Source organism: Oryctolagus cuniculus, chromosome 1, assembly GCF_964237555.1.
Source record: "Oryctolagus cuniculus chromosome 1, mOryCun1.1, whole genome shotgun sequence".
NCBI lineage: Eukaryota > Metazoa > Chordata > Mammalia > Lagomorpha > Leporidae > Oryctolagus > Oryctolagus cuniculus.
In genome coordinates this window covers 13,388,865-13,409,088 of record NC_091432.1, presented here as the reverse complement: position 1 = coordinate 13,409,088, position 20,224 = coordinate 13,388,865, and the positions used below count along the sequence as shown (strand labels likewise).

At 39.1% G+C, this 20,224-nt stretch overlaps 2 protein-coding genes across 2 annotated transcripts; one reads left to right on the top strand and one right to left on the bottom strand.

The window, feature by feature from the left end:
• Positions 1-1,414: 1,414 nt before the first annotated feature.
• Positions 1,415-7,028, top strand: LOC100344800 (olfactory receptor 5B3-like). Its single transcript, XM_008273288.3, has 2 exons — positions 1,415-2,317; positions 6,927-7,028. The coding sequence occupies exons 1-2, from the start codon at positions 1,415-1,417 to the stop codon at positions 7,026-7,028; spliced, it is 1,005 nt and encodes a 334-aa protein (XP_008271510.2).
• A 10,544-nt stretch (positions 7,029-17,572) lies between these two features.
• On the bottom strand, positions 17,573-18,499 carry LOC100352901 (olfactory receptor 5B3-like). Its single transcript, XM_002709173.4, has one exon. It carries the CDS (start codon positions 18,497-18,499, stop codon positions 17,573-17,575), a length of 927 nt encoding a protein of 308 aa, XP_002709219.3.
• Between the last annotated feature and the right edge of the window lie 1,725 nt (positions 18,500-20,224).

Here is a 20,224-nt window from a genome sequence, read left to right as displayed (position 1 = left end):
AGAATGGGCATGCTTCCAAAGGTGACAAATATTAAAATATAAATAATTTAAAACACTACTCTGACACTAGAAAAGATTGAAATAAATTTTCAACTCTGGGCTTTCCAGCAAAACAGATCTGCAAGCTAAAGGGAACTCACAAACTATGGAATTTCAACCTTTGGTATCTGTGATACTACAATGGGATGAGAAAAAATAGGCAATTTCAAGTCAGACTAAAATACACATTTCAAGGTAGGTGTTATGCAAATGAATGGCATGAAATGGGTGTAAAGAGCAGTCAGTCATATGGAGAAAGCCCAAATTTCTAGAGGGCACATAAAATGTTAGTGGACTTCGTGTGCAGAAAAAGTGCATACTGAAGAGTGAGGCTTCAAACTTGACCCTCATGCACACCTGAAGCCCTGCATGTTGCCATTTACTTTTCTCAAACTACACAGGGACCAACATACCATCCTAATGATAATAGCATCTGTCAGGCCATGCTAAACATCCAGCATTTTACCTAGTGTGTTTTCCTAATGTGTACTCTCATTTAACTCTTACAAACACCTTGAGGTAGATCTCATTATCATCTTCATCATGAAGTTGAAGGAAATCTGAGCCAAGAAAGTTAAGGTAAGGACCAGTGATTCCTATATTTTAAATGTTCAGTTGACCTACACCTCTTTCCAGAGTACACACTCCATATACGGTGCATTGCCTTCACTCTCAGAATTTTGTTTGTTGACTATATATTACCCCATTAGTTCACCAAAGCCACTATGCATGTAATTTTCAGCAAATTTGCTGTGAAACTCAAAAACTGACACTGGATCAATAAATACAATGAGTAATTGTAAATTGAGTAAAAGACCACTGGACTTGGTAACCACTCTGTGTCCAAAGTCTAACAAGTCAATGAACAACTGTATAAATAAAAATATAGTCACCAAACTCACAATGTAAATGAAAGGAACAGTTATTCAACCTTACAAATTTGTTGAGCAGAATCAGTGACTATAGATGTAAAATTGTGTGGACCAGTTTGAGCACATTAGCAGCAGAGACATCTGAGAATTTACTGATGTGGGAAAGGCTGAACTGGTAGATTTTTCAATTTCAGAATTGCAATGTTGGGCAACTCATTAAATTTTTCAGCTTGCAGTTTACAAATTCATGAACATTAAAATCTGAAGAGGGGATCTCTAAGGATCTCCTCTTCAACAGTCTGGAGCCCTACAGAAAATTCATATACTAAATGTCATCTTTAGGATCATGACTTCCTTCATGGAGAATCTTGAAATATATACTTTGATGAAATGAAACAATGCACACTGTCTATAGACATGTCAATTCCACTGGAATCTGTCCTATATTCTGCTCTCTCACTTCTCATTGCTACAGGGCATCTTCTGAGTTTCAAGCAACATCGATGGGGAACAGGACAGATGTGACAGAGTTTATCCTCCTGGGGCTAACCAATGCCCCTGAACTACAAGTCCTCCTCTTTATAATATTCACTCTGATTTACTTCACCAATATGGTTGGGAATCTGGGAATGATTGTGTTGATCCTCTGGGACTCTCGTCTCCACACTCCCGTGTACTTTTTCCTTGGTCACCTGTCTCTGGTGGATGTTTGCTACTCTTCAGCAGTCACTCCCACGGTTGTAGCTGGTCTCCTTATGGGAAACAAAGTCATCTCTTACAATGCTTGTGCTGCCCAGATGTTTTGTTTTGCAGCCTTTGCCACTGTGGAAAATTTCCTCTTGGCATTAATGGCTTATGACCGCTATGTAGCGGTGTGTCAACCTTTACATTATACCACCATCATGACAAGAAGTGTATGTGCTTGTCTGACCACAGTCTGCTACACTGGGGGTTTCCTGAATGCTTCCATCCACACTGGAGACACATTCAGTCTCTCTTTCTGTAAGTCCAATGTGGTCCACCACTTCTTCTGTGATGTTCCAGCAGTCATGGTTCTCTCTTGCTCTGATAGACATGTTAGTGAGATGGTTCTTGTTTATGCAGCCAGCCTCGTTATCTGTTCTGCTCTGTTTGTTATCTTGATATCTTACACGTTCATTTTTATCACCATCCTAAAGATGCGCTCAGCTGCGGGGTACCAGAAGGCTCTATCCACCTGTGTTTCTCACTTCACTGCAGTCTCTATTTTCTATGGGACACTTATATTCATGTATTTGCAGCCCAGCTCCAGTCATTCCATGGACACAGACAAAATAGTGTCTGTGTTTTATACCATGGTCATCCCCATGCTGAACCCTGTTGTCTACAGCTTGAGGAACAAGGAGGTTAAGCGTGCATTTAAGAAGGTTGTTGTGGGGTCTGGCCCTGTGGTGCAGTAGGTTAATCCTCCGCCTGCAGCGCAGGCATCCCACGTGGCTGCTGGTTCTAGTCCTGGTTGCTCCTCTTCCAGTCCAGCTCTTTGCAATGGCCTGGGAAAGCAATAGAAGATGACCCTGCACCTGCATGGGAGACCTGGAAGAAGCACCTGGTTCCTGGCTTCAGATCGGCTCAGTTCTGGCTGTTGCGGACATTTGGGGAGTCAACCAATGAGAGGAAGACCTTTCTCTCTTTCTCTCTCTCACTGTCTGTATCTCTACCTGTCAAATAAATAAATAAAAATCTTTAAAAAAATTTAAGAAAAGAAGGTTGTTGTGAAGTCGAAACTGTTTATCGGATTGTGGCTTAAATGTTGTAGGATGCAGAATAACAAAGTTTCACTCCTTTGTGAACTTCTCCAGGCACCTAATGAGATCTTAATTCCCACATCAAATTATAGAAGTAATATCCTTACTTTCTCAAATATAATATAATATAATATAATATAATATATCTTTACTTTTTCTATATTTTAGAAAAAATATATACAGTGACAGAAATGTAATCCCTTGTTCAGAATGGCTAAAATGATGTATTAAATGTTTTGGTTGCACATGTATGGAAAAGGAGGAGACTTTATTTATTCAATGTTTCTATGTGTATTTTCTCTCTCTTATGCCAGTACTAGCAAGGATGTAAAACAGGGATGAAAATAAGCCCATGGCTGGCGCCACAGCTCACTAGATTAATCCTACGCCTGTGGCTCCAGCACCTGGGTTCTAGTCCCGGTTGGGGCGCCGGATTCTGTCCCTGTTGCTCCTCTTCCAGTCCAGCTCTCTGCTATGGCCCGGGAGTGCAGTGGAGGATGGCCCAAGTCCTTGGGCCTTGCACCCACATGGGAGACTGGGAGGAAGCACCTGACTCCTGGCTTCGGATCAGTGCAGCGTGCTGTCAGCGACACGCCGGCCATAGCTGCCCCTTGGGGGGTGAACCATATCAAATACTGCATAAAAATCAGTATGATTATACTGACTTGTAGTTCAGGGGCATTGGTTAGCCCCAGGAGGATAAACTCTGTCACATCTGTCCTGTTCCCCATCAATGTTGCTTGAAACTCAGAAGATGCCCTGTAGCAATGAGAAGTGAGAGAGCAGAATATAGGACAGATTCCAGTGGAATTGACATGTCTATAGACAGTGTGCATTGTTTCATTTCATCAAAGTATATATTTCAAGATTCTCCATGAAGGAAGTCATGATCCTAAAGATGACATTTAGTATATGAATTTTCTGTAGGGCTCCAGACTGTTGAAGAGGAGATCCTTAGAGATCCCCTCTTCAGATTTTAATGTTCATGAATTTGTAAACTGCAAGCTGAAAAATTTAATGAGTTATATGTTATATTTCCTTTTCCTTCTCTCATTTTATTGATTTTGGTCTTATCTCTCCTTTTTTTGTTAGTTGTGACAATGTTTTCAATTTTGTTAATTTTTTAAAAAACAGCTCTTCGTTTTGCTGATCTTTTGTAGTATTTTTTTTTGGATTCAATTCTGTTGATTTCTTCTCTAATTTTTCCTAATAGTTTTGGGTCTGGTTTGCTGCAGATTTTCTAGATCCTTGAGATGCATTGATAGCTCATTTATTTGGTGCCTTTCCAATTTCTTGATGTAGGCACCTTTTGCTATAAACTTTCCTCTTAACACTGCATTTGCTTTATCTCATAAGTTTTGATATGTTGTGTTGTTATCTTCATTTGCTTCCAAAAAGTTTTTGATTTCTCTTTTGATTTCTTCTAGGATCCACTGACATTCAGGGCATGTTGTTTTGTCTCCATGTGTTTGCATATGCTCTAGGGATTCCTGAGTTGCTAATTTCTACCTTCATTCCACTGTGGTCTGAAAAGATGCTTGGTGTGATTTAGATTCTTTTGAATTTGCTGAGACTTGCTTTATGGCCTAGTATGTGGTCAGTCCTATAGAAGGTTCCATGCACTGCTGAAAAGAATGTGTATTCTTCAAGTGTAGGATGAAAGTTCTGTAGATATCTGTTAGATCCATTTGGTCTATAGTGTCCATTCAATCTGCTGTTTTCTTGTTGATCTTCTGTCCGGTTGATCTATTTCTGAGAATGGAGTATTGAAGTTCCCAATACTATTGTACTGGAATCTAAGTCTCCCTTTAAGTTCCTTAACATATCTTTAAATAGCCTGGTGCCCTGTAATTAGGTGCATATACATTTATAATAGTTATATCTTCTTGTTGAATTGTACTTTTAATCATTGTATAGTTCCCCTTTTTGTCTCTTGTAACAGTTTTTGTGTTAAAGTCTATTTTGTCTGATACTAAGATGGCTATGCCAGCTCTTTTTTTTTTTTGGCATGGAGTATCTTTTTCCCACCTTTCACTTTCAGTCTGCATGCATCTTTAAAAGATGTGTTTCTTGTAAACAGCAAATAATGGGCTTTGTTTTTTAATCCATTCAGCCAGTCTGTGTGTTTTAACTGGGGAGTTGAGGCCATTAACATTCAATGTGACTATTGATAAGTAGTGACTTTGCCCTGCCATTTTCCAAAGATATTTCTAATATATACTTTGACCTTCCTGTGATCTTTTACTGAGAGATTTTCTTCCTGTACCTTCTTTCATATGATGACTGTGTTTCTGTGTTTCTGTGTGTAACATATCTTTAAGCATCTTTTGCAGGGCTGGATGAGTGTACACACACTCTTTTGTTCTCTGCCCCAACAATTTGTTATTTAGGAGGATGTGTAAGGGTTTGGAGATTTTCTTAAAAGAAAGCTCCGCAGATTAATTGCATTATTAAAATTCATCTTTTGCAGGCAAAATTTACATTTAATAAAACTCTCCAATTTTAAACAAATCTTCCTTGAGCTTTTATAAATTACGTGTTTGTGTGCCTAGTACCATAATAATGATACAGATCATTTTCCACATTCCCAAAAGATTCATTCATGTTCCTCTGTGATCATGTTCCTCTTTTCTGACTCCCAACTTGATGCAATCACTTAATCTGTTTTTTTGCTGTATAGGAGGTCAAATATATGGACTTGCTTCACATGTAAAGTTTTTTTTTTTTTTTTTTTTTGGACAGGCAGAGTGGATAGTGAGAGAGAGAGACAGAGAGAAAGGTCTTCCTCCTGCTGTTGGTTCACCCTCCAATGACTGCCATGGCTGGCGCGCTGCGGCTGGTGCACCGCGCTGATCCAAAGGCAGGAGCCAGGTGCTCATCCCGGTCTCCCATGGGGTGCAGGGGTCTAAGCACTTGGTCTATCCTCCACTGCCTTCCCAGGCCACAGCAGAGAGCTGGCCTGGAAGAGGGGCAACCGGGACATAATCCGGCGCCCTGACCGGGACTAGAACCTGGTGTGCTGGCACCGCTAGGTGGAGGATTAGCTTATTGAGCCGCGGCGCCAGCCACATGTAAAGTTTTGAGACTGGTTTCTTTCAATCTGTAAATCTAAAGATTGCATATTTAGTATTGTGTTTCCTTTTATTGATAAACAGCATTCCATTGCATGAATGTTTCAGAGTTTGTTGATCAATTAATATTTTGGAGGACACTTGAGTAATTTCTAGACAGAGAATTATGAAAAAACTCAACATAAACATTCATGAACAAATTTTTGGGTGGACATATGTTTTATTTCTAGTGGAGTGCATTTTCAGGTCACATGGCAAGTGTGTTTTAACTTTATAAGGAACTGTCTGTTTTCTAGTGTCTAAACTCTTCTGTGTTCTCATTGTTAATGTACGAGAGTTCCATTTACTCCACATTGTCTCAAACTCATCTGCAGATGATTTTTCTTATGCAGTCATATTCAAATAGGAATCATTCACACAATAGAGAGACTCTTCCATAATACCCTTCAAATTAGTTAGTGTGGCAAAAAGAGCCAATTGTCAGGGCAAGTCAAAAGGTTAAGGCCAAAGTGTTTTTCCGATGCAATTCTTTGAATGACTGGCAATGTTGAACTTCACCCAAGACCTGTGATTCTGTAAAATAATGAGCTGAACAAATCCTTCTACATGCTCTTTCTTCCAGAAGTTGCCTAATGCAAGGACCTGTCAGTCCCTACATGATTTTGATAGGACTCACAGATGTTCTTTGTGTTTATCTATGACAAGTTCAAAGACTGGGACCCTCTAAAGTCCTCACTTTTTGTCTCAAAAATGAGTAGTCAGCTTACTAGTCCCCAGTGATAAATCAGAAGAAATAGTTGTTAGCCAAGATCAATATTGTCTCCTGCCCTCAGGGTGAGTCACTATATGATCTTTCTCAACAACCACTACGAAAAATAGTTTGAACTCAGGTAAGATTTTTTGATCTACCATTATTGTCCCTGTCACCCTGACATCCCACTTCCCGTCACTGAATTCTCTCTCACCTTGTTTATTCTTCCCTCATAAATGGTTAACTAAAATGTTCATCTTCACTGACCCGTCAGAACAAAGTGTTTACTAACCAACTTGAACCAGCATCAGTTAAACTTTTCTCCTCCCCACAGGACTCTGAACTTTGGCCCACTTTAATCCTGAGCCAACATCAGAATTCAGAAAGATTTTCCTTTATGTGACTAAAGATACTCTATAGACCTTACTTATTTCTCTCTATGAAACACGAGACCTTATCTCCCCAAACTTTCATGTTTGTACATCTTCTAGTCTGGGTTTCTCCTTATTAAAATATTTTACCTCTTCCTACTGCAATATTCCCTTCTTTTCTCCTACAAGGCCATTTAAATAATATTCCTTTTTTAAAGATTTCTTAAATTTATTTGACAGATAGAGTTAGACAGTGAGAGAGAGAGAGAGAGAGAGAGAGAGAGAGATAGGTCTTCCTTCCATTGGTTCACTTCCAAAATGGCCACCACGGCCAGCACGGTGCCGATCCGAAGCCAGGAGCCAGGTGTTTCCTCCTGGTCTCCCATGTGGGTGCAGGGCCCAAGCACTTGGGCCATTACTCCACTGCCCTCCTGGGCCACAGCAGAGAGCTGGACTGGAAGAGGAGCAAGCAGGACTAGAACCTGGCGCCCATATGGGATGCTGGTGCCTCAGGCAGAGGATTAACCAAGTGAGCCACGGTGCCGGCCCTAAATAATATTCTTAACTAAACTGGATATTGAGCTGATTTATATTTAAAAGCACTTTGGTACAGATTCATTGTGGATTAAGTTAACTTTAGTTACTAGCCTGGAAAACTGAGTGTCAGTCTATTCACTCATTCATTATTCCATCCTTCCATCCTCCCATTCATTGATTCAATAAAGCTTCATTTAAAACTCATTATTGTGGCTTAGTAAGGCATAATCTTAAGTAATCTAAAACCATGGAATCCCTTCTCTGTGGTTTTTTGGTGGTGGTTGTCAGGTTATGGGGCACAAGAGAGTTTTTTGGGAGATTTGTAGGAATTGAAGAATTAAATCATAGCAGCATCCATTGTCATAACTCACCTCTTGAGGAGAGCAGATTCTGGGCTGGAAAATGCTTCAGTTTCCCAAGTCCATATCTATTTTTAGCTTCTCTGTCACCAGGACAGTGTGTGTATTCAGTTCCACAATGGGGAAACCTTGGTGGTTTCTACCAAGGCCAGAGTCAGCAGCTGCAGACAAGATTTCAGTCTGTTGCTATGGACTCTAACTTGTGCTCTGCCACATTAAATTCATTTTGCTTTCCCAACCACTTTCTCTGTGTACCTCAACCTGCAGAGTCAGATGGGAAGAAACAAACCTATAGTAACCATTTAAGTAGTATGTGTAATTGCATAAGATTGAGTTCCAATAACAAATTTGCTGTTTGGATCCTGCCTGCTACATTTGTCTGAAGCAACACACTGAGCACCAGTGAGCTTAACACAAACTGCAAAATTCCTGTTTTCTAAGAACTTACAACCTAATAAGGGAAATTAAGTATCTACATAACTGAAAGTATCACATGGAAAGAACTTAATTGTTTAATATATATTCAAAATAGGGCTGAAGATTTTATGACATATTGAAGTAGCATTTTTGGATAGGGAACACTTTGATGTCTAAAATACATCATTGTTATTTTCCTTTTTATTGCCACATGATATTTTAAAATGATTCACTTACTCAAACCCTTATCTTCATCTCTTCTGAAGTCTTTTCCCATCACTAAGAGTCTGATGTATATGGCATATGTTGATAAGTAATCTAAGGTTACAATTCTACATTTTTGACTGACTCTATCAAATTGGAATTACCAAAAGAATTGGTTCACAATATGTTGACTAAAAATGGTGGGCCAAACTTGATAGCAAGTGTTCTGCCTATGTTTCATGAGACTTTCTAAGAAGGATACACTATTTTTAAGGGGTCTTAAAGGAGACTGTAGTAGAACCAGTCTTTGGAGAGATGATGGTGTTAGAGAATAGATGAGCTCTCATGCTCATGGAAAGCATTGGCTAATTTTGTGTTTGTAACTATGGAGAAAGTTTTTTTTGTTTGTTAAACTCAAAGACTGATTGAGTTTCTTGAGCTCTTTATAGATTCTGGATGCTAATCTTTAATCAGTTGCATAGTTTGTAAATAGTTTCTCCCATTCTGTAAGTTGTCCACTCACTTTGTTGTATGTTTCCTTTGCAATGCAGATGCTTCTTAGCTTGATGTAATCCCATTTGTCGATTTGTCGAGAAGTCTTTGCTTATGCCAATGTTTTTTTTTAACTTTTATTTAATGAATATAAATTTCCAAAGTACGATTTATGGATTACAATGGCTTCCCCCACATACCATCCCTCCCACCCACAACCCTCCCCTTTCCCACTCCCTCTCCCCTTCCATTCACATCAAGATTCATTTTCGATTATCTTAATATACAGAAGATCAGCTTAGTATACATTAAGTAAGGATTTCAACAGTTTGCTCCCACACAGAAGCATAAAGTGAGAAATAATAGATGATTTTTTTTAAATGATGATGAAATCAGATCAGACCTATTGTCATGTTTAATCCCAGTGAGAGTCAAGTTGGGAGTTGATAATTTTTTTTTTTTTTTACAGAGGATCAGTTTAGTATACATTAAGTAAAGATTTCAACAGTTTGCACCCCCATAGAAACACAAAGTGAAATATATTGTTTGAGTACTCGTTATAGCATTAAATCTCAATACACAGCACATTAAGGACAGAGATCCTACATGAGGAGTAAGTGCACAGTGACTACTGTTGTTGACTTTACCAATTGACACTCCTGTCTATGGCATCAGTAGTCTCCCTATGCTCCAGTCATGAGTTTCCAAGGCTATGGAAGCCCTCTGAGTTCTCCGACTCTATCTTGTTTAGACAAGGTCATAGTCAAAGTGGAGGTTCTCTCCTCCCTTCAGAGAAAGGTACCTCCTTCTTTTTTTTTTAAACTTTTATTTAATGAATATAAATTTCCAAAGTACGATTTATGGATTACAATGGCTTCCCCCACATACCGTCCCTCCCACCCACTACCCTCCCCTTTCCCACTCCCTCTCCCCTTCCATTCACATCAAGATTCATTTTCGATTATCTTAATATACAGAAGATCAGCTTAGTATACATTAAGTAAGGATTTCAACAGTTTACTCTCACACAGAAACATAAAGTGAGAAATAATAGATGATTTTTTTTTAAAATGATGATGAAATCAGATCAGACCTATTGTCATGTTTAATCCCAGTGAGAGTCAAGTTGGGAGTTGATAATTTCTTTCTTTCTTTCTTTCTTTCTTTCTTTCTTTCTTTCTTTCTTTCTTTCTTTCTTTCTTTTACAGAGGATCAGTTTAGTATGCATTAAGTAAAGATTTCAACAGTTTGCACCCCCATAAAAACACAAAGTGAAATATATTGTTTGAGTACTCGTTATAGCATTAAATCTCAATACACAGCACATTAAGGACAGAGATCCTACATGAGGAGTAAGTGCACAGTGACTACTGTTGTTGACTTTACCAATTGACACTCCTGTCTATGGCATCAGTAGTCTCCCTATGCTCCGGTCATGAGTTTCCAAGGCTATGGAAGCCCTCTGAGTTCTCCGATTCTTATCTTGTTTAGACAAGGTCATAGTCAAAGTGGAGGTTCTCTCCTCCCTTCAGAGAAAGGTACCTCCTTCTTTGAAGACCTGTTCTTTCCACTGGGATCTCACTCGCAGAGATCTTTTGCCAGAGTGTCTTGGCTTTCCATGCCTGAAATACTCTCATGGGCTTTTCAGCCAGATCCGAATGCCTTTAGGGCTGATTCTGAGGCCAGAGTGCTATTTAGGACATCTGCCATTCTATGAGTCTGCTGAGTATCTCACTTCCCATGTTGGATCACTCTCCCCTTTATTTATTCCATCGGTTAGCGTTAGCAGGTACTAGACTTGTTTATGTGCTCCCTTTGACTCTTAGTCCTTTCATTATGATCAATTGTGAACTGAAATTGATCACTTGGAATAGTGAGATGGCATTGGTACATGCCACCTTGATGGGATTGAATTGGAATCCCCTGGTATGTTTTTAACTCTACCATTTGGGGCAAGTCAGCTTGAGCATGTCCCAAATTATACATCTCTTCCCTCTCTTATTCCCACTCTTATGTTTAACAGGGATCACATTTCAGTTAATTTTTAACACTTAAGAATAACTGTGTATTAATTACAGAATTAAACCAGTCATATTAAGTAGAACAGACAAAAAAAACTACTAAGAGGGATAATGTATTAAGTTGTTCATTAACAGTCAGGACAAGAGCTGTTCAAGTCACCGTTTCCCATAGTGTCCATTTCACTTCAGGAGGTTTCCTTTTTGGTGTTCAGTCAGTTGTCACCGATCAGGGAGAACATATGGTATTTGTCCCTTTGGGACTGGCTTATTTCACTCAGCATGATGTGTTCCAGATCCCTCATTTTGTTGCAAATGACTGGATTTCGTTGTTTCTTACTGCGGTATAGTATTCTAGAGAGTACATATCCTATAATTTCTTTATCCAGTCTACTGTTGATGGGCATGTAGGTTGGTTCCAGGTCTTGGCTATTGTGAATTGTGCTGCAATAAACATTAGGCTGCAGACCGCTTTTTTGTTTGCCAATTTAAATTCCTTTGGGTAAATTCCAAGGAGTGGGATGGCTGGGTCGAACGGTAGGGTTATATTCAGGTTTCTTAGGAATCTCCAGACTGACTTCCATAGTGGCTTGACCAGTTTGCATTCCAACCAACAGTGGGTTAGTGTCCCTTTTTCCCCACATCCTCGCCAGCATCTGTTGTTGGTAGATTTCTGAATGTGAGCCATTCTAACCGGGGTGAGGTGAAACCTCATTGTGGTTTTGATTTGCATTTCCCTGATTGCTAGTGACCTTGAACATTTTTTCATGTGCCTCTTGGCCATTTGGATTTCCTCTTTTGAAAAATGTCTATTGAGGTCCTTGGCCCATCTCTTAATTGGGTTGTTGGTTTTGTTTTTGTGGAGTTTCTTGATCTCTTTGTAGATTCTGGTTATTAACCCTTTATCTGTTGCATAGTTTGCAAATATTTTTTCCCATTCTGTCGGTTGTCTCTTCACTCTCCTGACTGTTTCTTTTGCAGTACAGAAACTTCTCAATTTGATGCAATCCCAAATGTTAATTTTGGCTTTGACTGCCTGTGCTTCTGGGGTATTTTCCAAGAAGTCTTTGCCAGTACCTATATCTTACAGGGTTTTTCAAATGCTCTCTAATAATTTGATGGTTTCGGGTCATAGATTTAAGTCTTTAATCCATGTTGAGTGGATTTTTGTGTAAGGTGAAAGGTAGAAGTCTTGCTTCATGATTCTGCACGTGGAAATCCAATTTTCCCAACACCATTTATTGAATAGACTGTCCGTACTCCAGGAATTGGTTTTAGATCCTTGATCAAATATAAGTTGGCTGTAGATGTTTGGGTTGATTTCTGGTGTTTCAATTCTGTTCCATTGGTCTATCCATCTGTTTCTGTACCAGTACCATGCTGTTTTGATTGATTACAACTGCCCTGTAGTATGTCCTGAAATCTGGTATTAATGCCTCCAGCTTTGTTTTTGTGGTACAAGATTGCTTTAGCTATTCGAGGTCTCCTGTGTCTCCATATGAACTTCAGCATCATTTTTTTCAGATCTGAGAAGAAGGTCTTCGGTATCTTGATTGGTATTGCGTTGAATGTATAAATTGCTATCGGGAGAATGGACATTTTGATGATATTGATTCTTCCAGTACATGAGCATGGAAGATTTTTCCATTTTTTGGTGTCCTCTTCTATTTCTTTCTTTAAGATTTTGTAATTTTCATTGTAGAGTACTTTGATGTCCTTGGTTAAGTTTATTCCAAGGTATTTGATTGTTTTGGCTATCATGAATGGGATTGATCTTAGAAGTTCTTCCTCCACCGCGGCATTGCCTGTGTATACAAAGGCTGTTGATTTTTGTGCATTGATTTTATATCCTGCTACTTTGCCAAAATCTTCTATGAGTTCCAATAGTCTCTTAGTAGAGTTCTTTGGGTCCCCTAAATAAAGAGACATATCATCTGCAAAGAGGGATAGTTTGAGTTCTTCCTTCCCAATTTGCATCCCTTTAATTTCTTTCTCTTGCCTAATAGCTCTGGCTAGAACTTCCAGAACTATATTGAATAGCAGTGGTGAGAGTGGGCATCCCTGTCTGGTACCAGATCTCAGTGGAAATGCTTCCAACTTTTCCCCATTCAATAGGATGTTGGCTGTGGGTTTTTCATAGATTGCTTTGATTGTATTGAGGAATGTTCCTTCTAAACCCAGTTTGCTTAGAGTTTTCATCATGAACGGGTGTTGTATTTTATCAAATGCTTTCTCGGCATCTATTGAGATAATCATATGGTTTTTCTTCTGCAGTCTGTTAATGTGGTGTATCACATTGATTGTTTTGCGCACATTAAACCATCCCTGCATACTAGGGATAAATCCCACTTGGTCTGAGTGGATGATCTTTCTGATGTGTTGTTGCATTCTATTGGCGAGAATTTTATTGAGGATTTTTGCATCTATGTTCATCAGGGATATTGGTCTGTAATTCTCTTTCAGTGCTGCATCTTTTTCTGGCTTAGGAATTAAGGTGATGCTGGCTTCATAGAAAGAATTTGGGAGGATTCCCTCTTTTTCGATTGCTCTGAATAGTTTGAGAAGAATTGGAGTTAGTTCTTCTTTAAATGTCTGGTAGATTTCAGCAGTGAATCCATCTGGTCCTGGGCTTTTCTTTGTTGGGAGGGCCTTTATGACTGTTTCAATTTCTGTCTCAGTTATGGGTCTGTTTAGGTTTTCGATGTCTTCCTGGTTCAATTTAGGTAGGTTGCATGTGTCCAGGAATCTATCCATTTCTGATGGGTTTCCCTGTTTGCTGGCATAAAAGTCCTGTAGTAATTTCTGATGATTCTTTTTATTTCTGTGGTGTCTGTTGTTACGTTTCCTTTTTCATCTCTGATTTTATTGATTTGGGTCTTTTCTCTTCTTTTTTTTAGTTAGTTGGGCCAATGGGGTGTCAATTTTGTTTATTTTTTCAAAAAACCAGCCCCTCATTTGACTGATTTTTTGTAAATTTTTTTTATTCCATCCTGTTGATTTCTTCTCTGATTTTAATTATCTCTCTTCTCCTACTAGATTTGGGTCTGGTTTGCTGTAGGTTTTCTAGATCCTTGAGGTGAATTGAAAGCTCATCTATTTGGTGCCTTTCCAATTTGTTGCTGTAGGCACCTATTGATATAAATTTTCCTCTTAACACTGCTTTTGCTGCGTCCCATAAGTTTTGGTATGTTGTGCTGTTATCCTCATTTACTTCCAGAAAGTTTTTGATTTCCCTTTTAATTTCTTCTATGCCCCATTGTTCATTTTGGAGCATGTTGTTCAATCTCCATGTGTTTGTGTATGCTCTAGGGATTCCTGAGTTGCTAATTTCCAACTTCATTCCTTTATGGTCTGAGAAGCTGCATGGTATGACTCTAATTCTTTTGAATTTGCTGAGACTTGCTTTATGGCCTAGTATGTGGTCAATCCTAGAGAAGCTTCCATGTACTGCTGAGAAGAATGTAAAGTCTTTAGCTGTAGGATTGAGAGTTCTGTATATATCTGTTAGATCCATTTGGGCTATAGTGTCGTTTAAATCTACTGTATCCTTGTTGATTTCTGTCCTGTTGATCTGTCTATTTCTGAGATTGGAGTATTGAAGTCCCCCAGTACTATTGTATTGGGTTCTAAGTCTCCCTTTAAATCCCTTAACAAATCTTTTAGATAAACCGGTGCCCTGTAGTTAGGTGCATATACATTGATAATTGTTATATCTTCTTGTTGTATTGATCCCTTAATCATTATATAGTGTCCCTCTTTGTCTCTCTTAACAGTTTTTGTGGTAAAGTTTATGTTGTCCGATATTAAGATGGCTACACCCGCTCTTTTTTCATTTCTGTTGGTATGGTATATCTTTTTCCAGCCTTTCACTTTCAGTCTGTATGGATCTTTGTTGGAAAGATGTGTTTCTTGTAAGCAGCAAATAGATGGGTTTTGTTCCTTAACCCAATCAGCCAACCTGTGTCTTTTAACTGGACAGTTCAGGCCATTCACGTTCAATGTGACTAATGATAAGTGGTAACTTTGCCCTGCCATTTGCCAAAGATAAGTTCTAATATATGCTTTGAAAAATCTGTGATCTTTTGCTGTGAGGTTTCCTTCCTTTACCTTCTTTCATACTGATGACCGTGTTTCTGTGTTTCTGTGTGTAACACATCTTTAAGCATCTTTTGCAGGGCTGGACAAGTGGTGACAAATTCTTTCAATTTCTGTTTGCTATGAAAGGTCTTTATTTCACCTTCATTCACAAATGAGAGCTTTGCAGGATATAATATTCTGGGCTGGCGGTTTTTCTCTCTTAGTATCTGGGCTATATCTCGCCATTCCCTCCTAGCTTGTAGGGTTTCTGATGAGAATCAGCTGTTGGTCTAATTGGAGATCCTCTGAGAGTAATCTGACGTTTCTCTCTTGCACATTTTAGGATCTTTTCTTTATGTTTCACTGTGGAGAGTTTGATTACAACGTGTTGTGGTGAGGATCTCTTTTGGTAGTGTTTATTAGGGGTTCTGTGAGCTTCCTGTACTAGGATTTCTCTGTCCTTCTGTAAACCTGGGAAATTTTCTGCTAATATCTCACTAAAAAGGCCTTCTAATCCTTTCTCCCTCTCCATGCCTTCAGGAACTCCTAGAACCTGAATGTTGGGTTTTTTAATAGTATCCTGCAGATTCCTGACAATATGTTTTAGATTTCTAATTTCCTCTTCTTTTCTTTGGTCTGACTGTATCCTTTCCTGTTCTCTGTCTTCTAAGTCCGATATTCTCTCTTCTGCTTCACCCATTCTGTTTGTAAGGCTCTCTATTGTGTTTTTCATTTGACCTATTGAATTCTTCACTTCATTATGATTTCTCGTCACTATCACAGTTTCATGTTCTACTAGTTGTTTCGTTTCATTTTGATTCCTCCTTAATATTTCATTTTCACGAGAGAGATTTTCTATCTTGTCCATTAAGGATTCCTGTAGTTCAAGAATTTGTTTTTGAGAACTTCTTAATGTTCTTATCAATTTTTTGAGATCTGCTTCTTGCATTTCTTCTATCTCATCATCTTCATAATCTTGAATTGGGGTGTCTATTTCATTTGGGGGCGTCATGGTGACTTCCTTGTTTTTATTACCTCGGTTTTTGCGTTTGTTATTTGGCATATTGGAGATATTTGGTTTCTTCACTGTGGTGCTTTTTCTTGTTATACTATGACTCTAGATTAAGTGGACTGTCTGTTTTTGATGGAGCCTTAGGGCTTGAGATGGGTGTGGCCTGAGAGTTCTGTTTGGTGTGCCAAAGGTAACACTCCCAGGTTAGGCATGGTAGATCTCTCTCTCTCTCTCTCTCTCTCTCTTTGATTCATAAGGGAAGTAATTCCGCACAGCTGAACGAAGTTGGAGGTAGTTAGCAGGCAAATGATATACCCACAGGAGGCAGAGATCAGAAGCTCTTTCCCAAGGACCACACAGGGAGTCTGTTCTGCCCTCAGAGTGGGCTCAAATTCTCCTTCAGTCTCCCACTGGGTTGCCAAAGTTATGGAATTGTAGCGTCTCTGAAGAGTGCTCACGTGAATTCCGTGAGTTCTCTCCCCCACCGTCTCTTTTTTCACAGTCTCAGTTCAGTATCACCACACATTTACTAGGTCCTAATCTCCTGTTAATTTGCCCCGCCCAGAGTCAGGTTTTTCTGCTAGGCTCAGGGCCGGTGCAGACCTGAGGGCGCTCTGCTTATGACGTATGTCCAAGATGGCGCCTGCTCTTTGTCTTGCTCGCCCTTGAGAGGTGAGCGGAGAGAGAGAAACCCGTGTCCATACCAGTCACCTGGAAGAGGACTATAAAGGGGGAGAGAGACAACATGCACCAGAAACATCTAAGAGGAACATCTATCTGAAGGAACACCTGTGCAGCCCCCGAGAGAGCCGGCCGGCGGTGTGCCGCTCCCCCACGGAAGTGGGGAAAGTGGCAGGGGGAACCGCCCTTCCACGGAGGTGGAAGGGTCGGTAGCCAACCCGGGAAGAACCAGTAGCAAACCCGGGGAGGGCCGAGCAGACCAAAGAACAGCGCAGGGTCCTGTGTCGTTCCTCCACGAAGAGGGGGGGCGACATAAAACAGTAAGTAATTTAAGATTGTTTAGTGAAAAATTCCTCAAATATGCCAATTAAAATATTATCATATTGTCTTCACAAATTTGAACTCTTAGAAAATTTATTCAAGTAGGGAAAAAAGCAACATTAGATTTATATGATGGTATACCAAATAATATATTAATATACACATATAATGTTAATACATATATTAATAATACATATATTAATAATAATAAAAATAATAATCATTAAAATACATATATTAATAATAAACATACTAATACACATATATAATAATATTAGCTAGGAGAAAGAAAATACACATAAAAACAGTGAAAAATCAGGCATCCTCCTTTTGAATAGAGTAGAACCAAAATATTTATATTTCCTTTTAGCTATTTTATCCAGACATTATATTTTTGATCATTGTGCCTACTTTTTATAAAATATAGACTTTTAAAAATAAAAGAATATTACTTCCATAATTTAGCATTGATGTGGGGCTTAAGATGTCACTGGGTAGCTGGGAAAGATCAGAGAGGAGTGAATCTTGGTTATTCTGAATCCTAAAACGTTAAAGTCACAATCTTGTTACAATTTTGCCTTCGCAACAACCTTTTTGAATGCACGTTTCACCTCCTTGTTCCTCAGGCTGTAGACAACAGGGTTCAGCATGGGGATGACCATGGTATAAAACACAGACACTATTTTGTCTGTGTCCATAGAATGACTGGAACTGGGCTGCAAATACATGAATATAAGAGTCCCATAGAAAATGGAGACTGCAGTGAAGTGAGAAACACAGGTGGATAGAGCCTTCTGGTACCCCGCAGCTGAGCGCATCTTTAGGATGGTGATAAAAATGAACGTGTAAGATATCAAGATAACGAGGAGAACAGAAAATATAATGAGGCTGGATGCATAAACAAGAACCATCTCGCTAGCATGTCTGTCAGAGCAAGAGAGAACCATGACTGCTGGAACATCACAGAAGAAGTGGTGGACCACATTGGACTTACAGAAAGAGAGACTGAATGTGTCTCCAGTGTGGATGGAAGCATTCAGGAAACCCCCAGTGTAGCAGACTGTGGTCAGACAAGCACATACTCTTCTTGTCATGATGGTGGTATAATGTAAAGGTTGACACACTGCTACATAGCGGTCATAAGCCATTAATGCCAAGAGGAGATTTTCCACAGTGGCAAAGGTTGCAAAACAGAACATCTGGGCAGCACAAGCATTGTAAGAGATGACTTTGTTTCCCATAAGGAGACCAGCTACAACCGTGGGAGTGACTGCTGAAGAGTAGCAAACATCCACCAGAGACAGGTGACCAAGGAAAAAGTACATGGGAGTGTGGAGACGAGAGTCCCAGAGGATCAACACAATCATTCCCAGATTCCCAACCATATTGGTGAAGTAAATCAGAGTGAATATTATAAAGAGGAGGACTTGTAGTTCAGGGGCATTGGTTAGCCCCAGGAGGATAAACTCTGTCACATCTGTCCTGTTCCCCATCAATGTTGCTTGAAACTCAGAAGATGCCCTGTAGCAATGAGAAATAAGAGAGCAGAATATAGGACAGATTCCAGTGGAATTGACATGTCTATAGACAGTGTGCATTGTTTCATTTCATCAAAGTATATATTTCAAGATTCTCCATGAAGGAAGTCATGATCCTAAAGATGACATTTAGTATATGAATTTTCTGTAGGGCTCCAGACTGTTGAAGAGGAGATCCTTAGAGATCCCCTCTTCAGATTTTAATGTTCATGAATTTGTAAACTGCAAGCTGAAAAATTTAATGAGTTGCCCAACATTGCAATTCTGAAATTGAAAAATCTACCAGTTCAGCCTTTCCCACATCAGTAAATTCTCAGATGTCTCTGCTGCTAATGTGCTCAAACTGGTCCACACAATTTTACATCTATAGTCACTGATTCTGCTCAACAAATTTGTAAGGTTGAATAACTGTTCCTTTCATTTACATTGTGTGTTTGGTGACTATATTTTTATTTATACAGTTGTTCATTGACTTGTTAGACTTTGGACACAGAGTGGTTGCCAAGTCCAGTGGTCTTTTACTCAATTCACAATTACTCATTGTCTTTATTGATCCAGTGTCAGTTTTTAAGTTTCACAGCAAATTTACTGAAAATTACATACATAGTGGCTTTGGTGAACTAATGGGGTAATATATAGTCAACAAACAAAATTCTGAGAGTGAAGGCAATGCACCGTATATGGAGTGTGTACTCTGGAAAGAGGTGTAGGTCAACTGAACATTTAAAATATAGGAATCACTGGTCCTTACCTTAACTTTCTTGGCTCAGATTTCCTTCAACTTCATGATGAAGATGATAATGAGATCTACCTCAAGGTGTTTGTAAGAGTTAAATGAGAGTACACATTAGGAAAACACACTAGGTAAAATGCTGGATGTTTAGCATGGCCTGACAGATGCTATTATCATTAGGATGGTATGTTGGTCCCTATGTAGTTTGAGAAAAGTAAATGGCAACATGCAGGGCTTCAGGTGTGCATGAGGGTCAAGTTTGAAGCCTCACTCTTCAGTATGCACTTTTTCTGCATATGAAGTCCACTAACATTTTATGTGCCCTCTAAAAATTTGGGCTTTCTCTATATGACTGACTGCTCTTTACACCCATTTCATGCCATTCATTTGCATAACACCTACCTTGAAATGTGTATTTTAGTCTGACTGTAAATTGCCTATTTTTTCTCATCCCATTGTAGTATCACAGATACCAAAGGTTGAAATTCCATAGTTTGTGAGTTCCCTTTAGCTTGCAGATCTGTTTTGCTGGAAAGCTCAGAGTTGAAAATTTATTTCAATCTTTTCTAGTGTCAGAGTAGTGTTTTAAATTATTTATATTTTAATATTTTGTCACTGTTGGGAGCACGTCTATTTTGTCGACGGCCCTTCCCTCTTCTTATTCCCTTAACAACTTCTCTTTATCAGTCTGATTATACTGATTTGGAACACCTGAATGTACATAATCACTTTGATCATACACTATTAAAAACATTGAAATTCTACCATTTGCATCAAAATGGATGCAACTGGAGGATATCATGTTAAGTGAAATTATCTGGATACAGTAGTAAAAGATATGGTGTTTAAATCTCTAGCCAGAAGCAAACACACTGAACACCTAGTGAATTAAGGACTCACCTACACCATCTTTCTGTGAACAATTTTCAGAAGTAGCATAACGATGT